Genomic DNA, 14,517 nt, shown 5'->3' with positions numbered 1-14,517 from the left:
AGTAGCTTTGATAAGCTCAAATAAAGTAATCTCCAGGCAGTTAAGTCCTGCACTAGGCATACCTACCTTACTAAAAGTGCTAAAACAGAAGACTAATAATATACATCATGTGAAGTAGACAGCAAGATAAGTATCTCACTTAAATTACTATATTTAATGTTTTAATTTCTCAGTATTTAGTTATAATTACTTCCAGGCAATTTTTACTGATATCTCAAGTTACTACAGCAGTGAGAGTTGAAGATTCAAACATATGAATTCTAAAACAATCAGAATATCTGAGGATAGGATTAGCTATGGAGCATTTAGTGCAGGAGTCAGTTCTCACTCTGCAAAAACTAAGCAGTTTTTCTAATGCCAACTGAATCCTTAATTTGGCCCTTACATACAACCCCTTGCACTGCTTTAGAACAATCAACCATTATCTCTATAGGGAAAAAATGGACAATAATTGATTTTGTGCACAACAATTTCATTATCAGCTATTACGTAGCATCAAACATGGGCTCTGTTTTAAGTCGGGCATGAAAACGGTTCATCAGTTGAGGAATTCTTTTTAAACAATGCTAGAAAAGAAAAAAGTTCACACCAAACTTTTGTAAGTTTCTGCAGAATCTTTCCATCTCTACTCTTAGTCATACATTTACCATTTCTGTATAGAAGACACACTTCAAGTACAAGTGACTATCTGCCACTGTAACTTGTAAAATAGTAGAGACAGAAACATTTTTAAAGAGCACTATGAGAAACAGAAGTTAGTCAAAGTAATGTTACATGCATGCATCACTTTTTCTGATCAACAGGAAACAATGTAAGCTTTTAGTCATTTACTTACAGACTTGGAAGCAGTGCTAATATATTGCATCACCATTTCTTTTTTGGTATTAAAATCCTTTTCTCTCAATGGCATCTTCTTGTCTTCATTTAAATTCATATCCTCCTAGAATGGGATAGGAAAAAAAAGAAAAACAGTCTTAAATGCTATACAACAAGAGAATGATTTTAATGCAAGAGACTGACTTAAATAAATAAAGACACAAAAATATGAACTCATACTACTGAAAGCTATTATACAATGAACTTTTCATAAGACATTAATCAAAACCATAAAAGTCCTTATCCGTATTCCCTCTGAACTCAGATTGAAAATAAAACAAAAACAGTCAACAATGCTAGGATTAACAAGTGCATCACAATAATTTTTAGTACACACTCTTCTTAGGAAAAACTTACAGTTTCACACATGCATGCATGCATCAAACTACTGAAGAGCATTATTTAATACTTCCCAAAACATTTATAAATGTACTCATACCAGTATTTTACATATTTTTAATTTCCATTTTAATTTTTAATTTATTCCATCATTCTCTTCCTCTACTCCCAAATGCTTCATCTTGGCAGCAGAATGTGGTTTGTGCTGAAACTAGTTCACAAATTAATAATCACCTTTGCAATAAGCAAAGCCAAAATTCTTAAGGAATAAATCAAAACAATCAACTGTTACCAAAACCCCACCATAATTCATTCATCCCAACATAAATCCAGAGGTCAAAAAGAGCAGAGACAGACCTACACTGAAAACCACAGAAGTGACACTTCTGGATGTCACTAGCATTTCTGACACAGGGAGTTCTACTTCTCCAGCACAGAAATGCTCTGATCATTGTAATCAGTTGCACATCTGTGAGAAATGGCATTTCTCACCATGGTGTAAGTTAATGAGTAAAAGGGGAAAAAAAAGTTTCCAGGAACAATTAATAATTTTGGCACACACAGATAAAGCACATACACCATGTGCTTTACTATGTGCATTACTCAAGCTTAGCAAGAATTACTGCAGTTATTTTCAGCTGAGACTCATGAGGTGAATCCTCACCAGCTTTGGCAGGAGCAATGCTACAAAATCAGTGAGTAACCATCTTGATATCAAAGCTATTTCACCTAGTCAGAAATCAAGACAAACACCACAGTCAATCCTTAGAATTTATACTACACCAAAACCTAAGTTTCCTTGTCTTTCAATAGCTTTCAAGCTGAGTAGAAGAGAATGAAGCAGGGTTCCTAGAAACATTTACAACAATGTACACAATTTTTGTATAAATCCAAGCTTTGAGAAGTTATTGCAGAAAATGCTTGACCCCTGTCTTGGTTTCAGCTGGTATAGGATTAATTTTGAACTTAAATTGAACTAAAAAAAACCCTTCTCATGTTATTATGTAGCTATTGCAAAGTTAATTCTTCTATTTAAAGTAGTTCCTATCAGACTTGCTCTTTCATGTTTTCTGAAAAGTAGCTTCTAAACTGAAATAAAAGCATCTAACTTTTAAACACAAAAAACCCCCAAGAATTAAGAAACCTGTCAACACAAACTGTATTCCATAAGACTAGATATAACAGCAGGTTAATTTATGGGAAATATTCTGTCTGTGTGTACAGTAAAAAGTAATTCCTTTGTTCTTGTTTTTAACAAACGAAACATCATTGAGAAAATTAATTTATACAGACTAGAGTGATACAAGGGGCACAACAGATATTGCTTAGTTAATAAAATACTTCATGTCCATCTTTTATTTCTTAAATAATTGAAATATATTCTACAGCTAAGCAATACCTCTTTGGAAAAATAAGAATACATCATTTCACATGGATATTTTCCTAATAGCACTAACAGAAATTAAAGGAGGCAAATAGCAGTTAATTATTATCTTTAACCATCTGGTTTTATGAGCTCTTTCATAATTTTTGCCATGAAAACCACACAAGACACCACTGCATAAAATACTGGAAGAAGAAAGCCATATGCATCCAGGAAAACCCCAAGTACAAGGTAAGACATTTCAGTAAACCCTAAGAATTGAAAAACTTCTTCCTTCAGTACTAACATTCACTCTTTTTCTATACAAAATTAGTTCTAAAAGCCTGGCTACAACAAGTTGTTCAAATTGTTCACCAATCCAGCCCTACAAATCACTTAATTTGATCAGAACAGCAAACTAGAGGCTATAATATATAATTAGCTACGTAATCTACTGTGACTAAACTAGCTTTATTCCAGCCCATTCAAATGTGGATAATCTGAAAAATCCTTTCTGTAGTGCATGTTATAGATAAAATAACACTGATAAAGTAGCTTAATACAAGTTTAAGTGCTTTGTTATTCAATGAAACTAGGAAAGCATTCAAATTATCCAGATGTCATCAGTAGTTTAACATATTTTGCAAAGTAGTTTTAAAATTGGAATTAGTTATTTAAGGATCCATGAATATAAGCATCTATATTTATCTAGACATGCAGTAGTAGGTTTCTGAGGATTTACTGAAAGTTTCCATTTATTTATGGCACAGTACAACACCACAGACTACCCCATACAGAACGTCTGTAGGACTGTAGAGAAATACAATCTAAATGCAAGGGGTGTATGGAAGGATGCACATCTTCAAGTTTTATTAAAAAGAACTCTCCAATTTTCTGAGCAGTTATCAGTTACAGTGAAATTTTAAAGAGAAGCAAGACATCAGAGAAAAATGAACCATTTGGTAACAAGTACAAATACAAAAGTTGGTAAAAGTTAATTATTTCTTTTCCTCACCAGTTTAACTATGAAAACCCTGAATGTTATCCTTCAGTTATAGTTCTCAAGAGTTCTACAAAATCTTCAAAACTAAACTATCATCACTGAGTACTAGGAAGTACAAATTCCACAAAGGTACTTCTCTCATTGCACATTGCATTTTCTCCACATGCCAGTCCCTGGCAGTCCCTTTGTATTTCAAGAGTTACTTGTTATTTGCTGAGAGGCAGAGAAAGAAATAATAATCTAGGCATCATTCTCCTTGTTAGTGTTCCCTTGTGCTCTTCAGATTTCAGTCACTCTTTTCTCATGGCCATTCCATGTTTAGTTTTCAATTGCCCAAAATGTCATCATCACAACAAAAAGTTCAACCTACTAAGGTGCTACCACACCATCTTTGTGACTGCTCTTTTGTAGAGCATTAACAATGACAACTAAGGAAAGAAGCAAATTTGCAGACAAATGCTGCTTTGGAGGCAATTCTCTCTTTTTGTGCAATAGTGACATGGCATATAAATTGAGAACTAAATGTGGCTGTGACATTTGAAGGCATAAAATCTCTTTGTGAAAGTTTCAGATCATCCTAAAAGGAAGAAGGATCCCCCATTTCTTGTTCCTCCTCAAAACATGTTGCAAAATCTCACTTCTAATTTCTGTTTTAAATATACTTGGATCAAAAATTTGCAAAAATAATTCCAATACTTTATTTCCGGAGAAACATCCTAATAAATACTCAATTACAACTCGCAACAACAATTATATTAAGAATTCAGGTAAAGATTAGAACACATGCACAGAAGAATAGCTGTTCCACCTATCACTTAGTCATGTTGTCATTCTTTAAGTAAAAGAAAGTGTAAGACTCTTACCATCATTTTTTCAAACAGTGCTATGATTTCTCTTTCCGACAGTGGTTTTGTAGCAAAATCCTCTGGGTCCATGGGGGTGGATGACCAATCTGTGGAATGTGACTGCTTCATATGTGGCAGAGGAGGTCTTTCTTTTTTACTTCTTGGAATTCTTATACTGGCAAATCTATCCAACTGAAAATACAAAAGGTGTAACATATCACATACTGCTTCCATTCTGTGTAACCCTAATTAACATGGATGTTCTTGGAAGTTGAACATCCTTATTTTTCTGTGGTGGCTAACCTGTTATTTAACTGCCTAATTCTAAAAGCTTTTCCTAAAGATACATATGATGGTCAGTTGCCTAGCACTGGAGTTAACCGACCAGAATCCCATTACATTAGAAAGAAATCATGCAGAACATCAGAATTTTACAGAAAGTTTGGAGGAACAGATATCTACAAAACCAATTTATGAAGAATTCTTTCCAAGCGTTACATGTAGAATATAAGAAAGCAGACTTATTTACCAAAAGCCTAGTTTTAAAATGGTTTTAGTTACCCAGAAACAGCTGTACTCCTAACATAGCTACAGAATATATAGCCATGCAAAGAAAGTACTTTTTATTAAAAGACAAGTTAGCATAACTAAGACAAAGTTTCTGTTTATTTTCTTTCTATTTTTATTTCCTTTTGCATCACATAATACAAAATTTAGTGCCTTTGTTCCAATTATTTAGAAACTCATTCTGGAGAAACCACTGACTCCTCTATTAAAGCTACATAGAGTACATTTATGATTTCATGAATGACCCTTATGACTAACCCCCAGCACACATCAATCGCTCTGGCTTTTTTAACCCTTCCAAGAGCCAAAAACCTTCTTTAGAAAAGTGGTTTGAGTTGTGGGATTTTTAACTGATTAGATATTTACCAACTTTTTTTTGATCAAGAGTTACTAAGTGAAACTTTACACATTTTCCATGCTAGAGCTTGTGCATTTTAAGGTACCTGGGCAAGAACCAAGAAAAGGCAAAAGCAGCGGACATGTAATGACGCTGCGGAGTCAGGGACAGAAAGAAGACTCTAGTCTTCAAGTGGATTAGAAGGTAAAAGTGTTTAATGAAAGCAGCGGGTCTTTTATAATGTGACTCACTAAGGTGATATTTGATTGGTCTCAAAGTAGAAACATCTCACACTACTGGTGAACTATGAATAGCACACTCTGGAGAACCATACCTATAAACAACGGTTACAGAAAGAGAGAGAATAATTGTTTTAATTCTTTCCTCCAAGATTCCCAGGCTCAGCCTCACAGAAATTAACTCCGTTCTTTCTTGGACTGAACTGAGACTACTCACAACATAATGAGGTGTGCTACATCATCATCTTTGTAACACCCTTTTGAACAGATATGAACAGCAACATCACACTTGTCAAAACAAAAGAAAACATTTGATGCATAAGAGATTTTGAACAAGATTTCAACCATATCAACAGGCTTCTGTCTTGGAATGCTATGCAAAAATATTCTGAGGCTTCAATATATCTGTAAGATAAGTACCTTGAGACAAGTACATCAGTTACCAAACTAAATGACAAGTAAAATTATTATAGCATCTGTGAAATTAAGATCAGAGAGAGCAAAGAAAATCAGTAGCAAAAACTGAGTACAAGTCTTCCACTCTAGTCAGAACAAGAATGGACTATCAGACATCCATGAAGAGAGGTTTAGAGGGAAAATATAAAGACTTTAATTCTTCCAGTTCAAAATTGAAAAGGAACAGTTTTTGGAACATAGAAATAGATTGTAAGCTACTCACAGATGGTTGTAGAACATGCAAAAGCAGAAAATTAATATAGCATAAACATAAAAGAGCTCAGCATGGATGATGGGGCACTTCTGTGTCACATCAAACCAGCAGGCAATGAGGAAGAGCATACTCTACAGGAATAATTACATAGGCAAGACGCAGGAAGACAAAGAATGCAACAAAACGAAAAGGGAGGGTAACATTACTGGAAGTGAAGTACTAGTCATCAGTAGCAAAAACGATCTTACATCTTGACTGGAAAGCAATTTCCCTCCCTGCTTTTAAAATCAGAAGTCTATGGTAAGCATGGGGGGATGAAGCCAGACTTCAAACTGCAGTGACTAGATTGGAATTGTAAAAAAATCCTATTATATGAGACTTTTCTTTTCAAGCAATGACTTTCACAGAGTACTGATGAAAGGCAGCATACCTGCTCCAAAAAATGAGTTAGTCAGTAGCTTCTCCATGCCCCCATATCTTCACTATAAAGTGCATAACCTAAGACACAAGCCATTGTATTTGTAGATGGTTCACGTACAGACTTGAAACACATGTAGAGGGAAGACACTTTGGCTGAAATAATGGATTTCAGCCCATGAATCAGCGAACAGACAACAAATTAGGTTTAAGATAGCTGTACCCTAAATTTCTTTTCCAGTATCTCCTGAAAAATCTCAGTTCCTTCTTTATAGCCTGTGCTCCCCAAGTGTCTCCTCTTCCTTCTCCTGCTCCATACAGCAGCAACAACAGAAGTTCTGGCCAGGCAGAACTGCATTCAGCCCCAGAAGTCTCTAAAAACAGACAGGCCCTGTTCAGGGAGAAGGGCCTATTCCTCCTTGAAAAGTTTTAGTTTTTAGTTTATGTTTAGGTTTTAAGCTTCTCTTGAATATATCGATGTTTTGCATCATCATACATTACACTGTAAAGTTCATATTCCCCATATTCACCAAATCCTATACCACTGATCCTAGAGGAGGAAAGCACATCTCGGAATATATTTGATCAGACAGAACATTTAAGACAAATTGAGATAATAGGATTATAAACATATTTAAACATGTCAAACTAATTTCTTTAAAAAAATTAAAACAATGCAGTCTAAAAAGAAGACTCCCACACATTAATAAAAGGGAATTCACAACAAGATTTGCACAGCAGTGGAGTGTGGATATTCTACATACACTTCCCTTTTGAATTATACATTGATAGTGCTTCAGAAAAGTTAATACTTCTCAGTATTCCATACAGGCAAATAATTTCATGGTCCACAGAAAGCACTATACAGAAAGAATAGAAATTTCATTGCTTGGGTGTAATGAAATCTACCACTGATGCTGCTGGCAATCCAAGTGCATAGAGGAGGAAACTGCAAAAAAAAAAAAAGTTCAATAATCTTCCATGTTACACCAAAACATTTTAAATCAGGCTAACCAACAGGCTATAGCTAAGCTTAGCTTTGATACAGTTTCACTAGAGTTTAAAGCAGGTTTGACCTTGCATCTTTACTATTTTTTGGTATTAATTTTATCAATGGATACATATAGATGCATACAGGAACAGTGCTCTAGGACAGTAAGAAAAATATCTGTATGAGCCAAAATCAAGCAACCATCAAGGATGAATGGCAACGTTTTATTGGCTTATTTCATAGGCTGACTATTATTCCACTGAGAGCCCATGAAATAAGAAAGTGATTTTATTCCCACACCATGGCCCTGAAAAATCAAAGTTACACAGAGATCCACAATACAAACTTTCTGGCTCATCACACTTTCTAATCAGGTCCCTAGAAAGTAAATTTTTTTGTGCTCTGATTTTGATCTTAGTGATGACTTCTTATACCATTCTCCATAAGAAAATAGCATATATTGAACATACACATTTGATAATGCAGGAATCAATGGATTAGTTACTGCTAGAATAATTTTTGGCACTACTACAGCTTATCAAGACATCACCTACTAACAGAGCTGCTACGCATGCAGGAATGAAAGGTGTTACTTCACTGCCATCCTGCCTCCCTCATCTCTCCCTTAATTAACACATCAAATCACCTATTCCTATATTAAGAAATTCCTCAAAAATGAAATCCAGCACATGCATGTTAAAAACCACATTCATTATCACCATAAGTGATGGCCTTAGTAACAGCACTGAAAATGGCCCTTGTGACGGCCCTGCTTCTTCATCCTCTCCACACTCTCCAACGTCCTTTTTCTCCCTTGACTGCTTTTGCTAAATCTTTTTTTGAAGGGTTACTTTCATATACATTTTTTCTGCTTGTGTACAGGGGCAAGTGACACCAGCACACGCTGTTTCTCTGCTTCAGTGGCACTGTTTGTCATCAGGCTTGAACTAACCACAGTGTCGGTCACGGTGACTAGAGCAGCTGCGGGGCCTGGTGTCTCACTGTCAGATTCAGACCTTCTTTCCCTCCTGAGGGCACTGGGCAGTGCTGGGCACGGCTCAGTAAGCCTGGGTCAGACCCAACACATTGCAGGGGTTTGGGTCCTCCTGGGTTGCCAGCAGGGCAGAACACCTTTTCCAAGGCCAAAACTTTTACTAATTTTTCTGGATTATGCACTTGCTAGGGGTAAAGCGCAAACGCAGACCACTGCCCTAGACACTGGCCCAAACGGTCCCACACACTCCTCCACTCCAAACTATCCAGCTTTTGGCCAAATGTTGGTGATGTTCTTAATTAAGAGTCTGACATTAAACAAGACCTGAACCATATGCAATAACATGCTGGCTCCAAGAAAAAGGATCATGTTGATTTCAAGGGTATTCAAAGGTTACTCAAAATCTTTAAAATTCTCAAAAGGCTACTGTAATTGGTCTGGAGGAGAAGAAATGAAAGGGGGAGGCAAGAAAGATGCACGAAGATATTGTTATGGATTCAGGAGAATGCCTGTGCACAAAAAAATTCAAGACACAGTCAGAATAGCAAAGCAAGTCAATTTTATTAGTCGTGTTAGCAATAAATACATACCAACCCCTGGATGTTGGAGAAGCTGCGGAGCAGGAGAAGGAGATAGAGCACGCCTCTGGAGTGGGAGGGGCAGGAAGGCAGCGCACCTTCAGGGTGTCCCCTGATGAAAACAGTGTTCACCATGTCATCCTCTCTCCTCCACCCTTATATCTCCCCCTCAGGAGCAGCCAGTCTCAACATCATCTCACATGGGGCCAGCGCATGAGATGAAATCACAAGGGCACATGATCACACCTCCGTGCCAACAACAGCTTTATCATTCCCCTTTCACAGGACGAATTCCACTGACACATAGTTTCATTTCTGAAGGTTAGTCCTACCAACTAACAATAAGTTATTCTTCCACATTATCTTGTTGACGTGCACAATTGCAGACCAAACACATCAGGCCTTAGACCCATCTCAGTCTCTGACAAAGGTATCTTCCCCATGGATTGTCTTTCTGAGGACAAAACTTCTGATACTTCATTATGAAGACAGAGCATCACAAAATTAATATGGTTTAACCTGAAATATGTTACTAGAAGTACTGAACAACTTTCTTTCACTCGCATTCTCACGAAGAGAAACACACATTCAGATATATAAATATATATTTATTTATATGGACCATTAAGACACTGATGGTGATCACTAAGCACAGTCTTTTAGCAGAGTCCTGATATGAAATATATACAGGTATAAAATATTTCTTTCCTGAGTGAAAGCATAAAGCCAAGAGTATTGCTTACAGCTTTTGCTCTTTTTCTGGGTGTTCTTCTCCCTCTGCCTTACAGATATGTAGGACAAAAAGTACTGCCACCCTTGATATTCAAGTTCACGGTTTTGACTATTTATATACTCAGTAAACACATTTTCACATCTGAAAAATCTGCTTAAGCACTACAGAATAACTCTGTCTCTCAGACATTTTGCCAGTCATTTTAGTCACAGAAGCCAACAGCTCAGTCATGAAAGTCTGCTGTAAAACCCTGATGCTGACAGACAACAAAAGCTTAGGGGAACATTAACAATATAGGAAGGAACAAAAGGAGAATAGAAAGTGGAACAAATCCTGTGTCTTCACTTGAAATAATTATTATTCCTACTGGATAGAGAACCGACATGATGAACTGGGTTGCAGCAATTTATTTCAGTATCTTCAGAACTTAAAGCAACCCACTTACCAGCAGAAATACTTCTCAAAAAGATCAAAGAAGTTACTTCCAATGACTCTAAGTCAAAGACCTCTTAACATATTTTTCCTCCTTGAAGCTCCAGAAGATTAAAAAAGTATATTCTTTCTTTGACAGTCAAATTGGTCTACAAGATTAACTTCTTAGTATGTGAGAAATTCCACTGCTAGCAGTAGAGCTTTTAAGAAGAGCAAGACTTGCATAAACCAAGACACACAGAAGAATCCCTTTGATAAAATGACTTCTTATTCCTAATAAGCTCAATCTCAGAGATTATTTTACCAATCTTAAATTTATAGAATTTAGACGTGTGCACAATCACATCCTAAATGTAGACAATATTTCACTCTGAATCTTATTTCTCTATATACTGAAAATTATACAGCCTTTCTAATCTTTAAAGCAGTTGCTATGAAATCAGTATAATTTGATGCTGCAAGGAATTTTAGTATGCTTTTCTTTTTTGTCTACATAAGATACCTTTTAATAAAATTCTGTTAATATGGAGGTTTAGTTAACGTTTCTGAGTCTTTCTCTCTCTCTCTCTGCCAACAGTGAGGCAGGCATGCCAGCACACTGCATCTCAGGAAGTGGAAGATCCTTACCCCCAGCAGGCAGGAGGGGACCTAAGAGACAGGGAGAATGGAGGTAGGTCCCTGCTTGGGGTGCCTGGTGGATCCTCTCCCAGTCTACCAAGGGGGCTGTCCCAATATATCTGTTCTTTGTGAGCAGAGAAATTCTAGTGGATGATATAATGCGCATGGTGGCCATTTTGGGCACAGGGAGCACAAAATTGATAAAGTTCTCAATTCTGAATAAAGTAAGGATGGGCACCAGCAGAACTGCTACTTTGGGCTTCTGGCAGGCAGATTTTGGCCTTTTTAGGACATGGACTGACATGTATATTAGGAATCAATTCTGAAGGACAAAGAACTCCAAGAAGGCTGAACATGCTTTAACAAGGAAAATTTTAAAGATACAGAAGCAGGCTGTCCCCATATGCCATAAGAAAATCCAGTGGAGAAAAAACCAGCCTGACTAAACAGAGAACTTTAGGCTGAAACTCAGGGGAGAGAAAAAAAAAAAAGAAAGAAAAGAACAGAACAGAACGGAAAATAAGAAAAGGAAAAAAAATGTATCCGTTCTGGAAGGGGGGTCAGAAAACCTGGGGTGACAGGTTTTCTGACCTTTTACAAGGACATTGTAAGGTTACATAAGAAGAAAAAGTAGAAGAGTCAAAGTCAAACTGGAACCTGGTCACTGTTATTACAGACAACAAAAGTTTCAATGAATATATTGCCAGCAAAGTACAACTATGGAGAGTCTCTATCCTTTGCTGCTTGCAGATGGTAGTGTAGTATCCAAGGATGACAAAAAGGCTGAGGTATTTAATGCCTTCTTTACCTCAGTCTTTAATACCAAAATTTAATACCATTCCTTGTGCTCAGGAAACCCAACTCCCAGAGATGAAAGTTAGGGATGGGAAGCCAACTGAAGCCCCCATAATCCAGAAGGAAATGGCTAGTGCTCTGCTAAGGAAGTTGAACATCCACAAGTCTACAGGCCTGGATAGCATGTACCAGGGAATAATGAGGGAGCTGGTAAAAGAGCTCACCAATCCACTTTCAAACACATTTACCAGCAGTCCTGATTACCTGAAAAACTTCCAGTTGACTGGAAATTAGCAAATATAAGGCCCACCTAAAAGAAGAATGGGAAAGATGATCCAAGGAACCACAGGCCTGTCAAACTAACCTAGGTACCAGAGGAAGTCTTGGAACAGATCATCCTGAATGTCAGTACACAGAATGGACAGTACAATCAGGACATCAGGCCCAGCCAGCATGGGTATGGGAAATGCAGGTCCTTCTTGACCAACCTGATCTGCTATGGTCATTTGACCTACTCAGTGGATAAGAGAAGGGCTGTGGATGGTGCCTCCCTAGACTTCACCAAGGCATTTCACACCATTTCCCACAGCATTCTCATGGAGAAACTGGCTGCTCATGGCTTGGACAGGTGCATTCTTTGCTGGGTAAAAAACTTTGTATGGCTGAATCCAGGGAGTGGCAGTGAATGGTGCTACATCAAGCTGGTAGCTGGTCACAAGTGGGGTTCCCCAAGGCTCAGTATTGGGGCCAGTCCTCTTTAATATCTCCATCAGTGATCTGGATTAAGGGGTTAAGTGCTCTCTCAGTTGGTGTGCAGCTGACACCACACTGGGTGACAAGTGCTGATCTATTGGAGGGCAGGAAGGCTCTGCAGAGGAATTTGGACAGGTTAGATCAATGGGCTGAGGAAAACAGCCTGAAGTTCAGGCTGAATCTGGGTCACACAAAACCCCTTGCAGAGCTACAGTCTGGGATCAGAGTGGCTGGAACATGTCTGAGCAGAAAAGGACCTGGAGGTGCTTGTTGACAGTGGCAAACATGAGCAGTATGTGCCCAGGTGGCCAAGAAGGCCAATGGCAACCTGGCCTGTATCAGAAACAGTGTGGCCAGCAGGACCAGGGCAGTGACCATCCTGCTGGTGATGCTCTGGTGAGGCTTCCCTTCAAATCCTGTGTTCAGTTTTGGGCCCGTCACTACAAAAAAGGCATTGAGGTGCTGGAGTGTGTCCAGGGAAGAGCACAGCTGGTAAAAGAAGGGTCTAGAAAGCAAGTCCTATGAGGAGCAGCTGAAGGAGCTGGGGATGTTTGTGTTGGAGTAGAAGAGGCTCAAGGGGGATCCCACTGCTCTGTACAAACACCTGAAAGAAGGTTTTAGCAAGGTGCGATGTGGCCTCTGCCACCATCTCAAGTGAAAGGATGAGAGGAAATGGCCTTAAGTTGCACCCAGGGAGGCTCACATTGGACATTAGGAAAAAAAAAATTGCTGGCAAAGTGGTGATGCATTGGAATGAGTTGCCCAGTAGCATGATGGAGTAATCATCTCTGGAAATGTTCATGAGGAATCTCGATGTGGCACTTGATAATAGTTAGGGGTGATTATGGTGGTGCTATGTTGACAGTAGAACTACATGATCTTGAAGGTATCCTCAAGCACTGATGAGTCTGTGATTGTTGGAATGTGGAGCACTTGAGAGAGATAATTTGATATCTCAGTTACCTGCTTCCCACTCCTCTGTGGAGCAAGAATGGAATTTCCATCTCTGCAGATAGCAAACAATCAAGCTAAAAGAAGCACATGTGTAAAAACCAAGGTTTTTAAACTTAATGAAGATTTATCACTAAAGTAGACAATTCATCAGCATCTCACAAATAATTCAATTTAGATACTGAAAAGCAGTCTGCATTTTAGATTCTCAACATGCTGCTAACATACCTGAATTTAAAAACAAAAGAAGTTCCTGGTCACCAACATACAACTGTATTTGTAAGAAATGGGAAATACAAATATTTTATAAAGCATAATGCAGCAGTTAAGTTAACATGCAAGTGGTTGCCCATGAGAAGAAACGAAATATATTATTTCATTGAAAGCTACAAAATCAAGTCATCTTAAACCTTCAATTTCTTTACCTTCTCTTACTACAAATTTTGTCCTTGTCCCAGAATCACACACAGAAAGAGTAAACCAACAGAAAACTGAAATAGAGGAATAAAAAGCGTCCATATAAAAGCATACCCTCATTCCAAGATGATATTACAAGCAAACAAAGTATCTCCCTTTACATGTATTTAAAAGTTCACAAATGTTGTGGTGTTGTAATTTATTTCACTGTTAGCTTTTTACTAAATAGCTATCATTTCCCTTTTCAAAAATATATATTCATATGAACAATTTGGTACTACCCTGCAAATGAAGTTTCATTACTCTGTGAAGGGGCCTTTTTCATGCTCTGAGAAATTTAAGGAGTTGGGGAAATGTCTGTTTACTACAGAGCTGACAGACTTTTTGTCCTTATTCAAAAAATCCACAATAAACCTGCTGATTTTATGGGGCTACAATTACAAGCTGGACAAGTCCAATAAGCTCTGTAAAGTACAAGTGCAAAAGGCAGCAGTCTAGCCTCTTTAAAAGGGAAAAAAAGGCACCTCACAAAAACAAGCAGCAAGATCTCATGTATCCCAACTACAACTCTTACACGACACTATCAAAACTTGTTTTCC

General features: G+C 37.7%; 1 protein-coding gene across 1 annotated transcript in view; it reads right to left on the bottom strand.

The window, feature by feature from the left end:
* Positions 1–14,517, bottom strand: part of DIAPH3 (diaphanous related formin 3) — a 203,656-nt gene that overhangs the window by 177,176 nt on the left and 11,963 nt on the right. Inside the window, exons 3-4 of the mRNA XM_039716686.1 lie at positions 4,445–4,618; positions 836–940 (exon numbers count right to left, since the gene is read on the bottom strand). Of these exons, the coding sequence (XP_039572620.1) occupies positions 836–940; positions 4,445–4,618 (279 nt within the window). The remainder of the gene's footprint in view (positions 1–835; positions 941–4,444; positions 4,619–14,517) is intronic.

The sequence above is a fragment of the Passer montanus genome, unplaced genomic scaffold (assembly GCF_014805655.1).
Source record: "Passer montanus isolate IOZ18808 unplaced genomic scaffold, ASM1480565v1 scaffold36, whole genome shotgun sequence".
Taxonomy (NCBI): Eukaryota; Metazoa; Chordata; class Aves; order Passeriformes; family Passeridae; genus Passer; species Passer montanus.
Note: the sequence above shows the minus strand (reverse complement) of the source record. Positions and strands in the feature narration are given on the sequence as shown.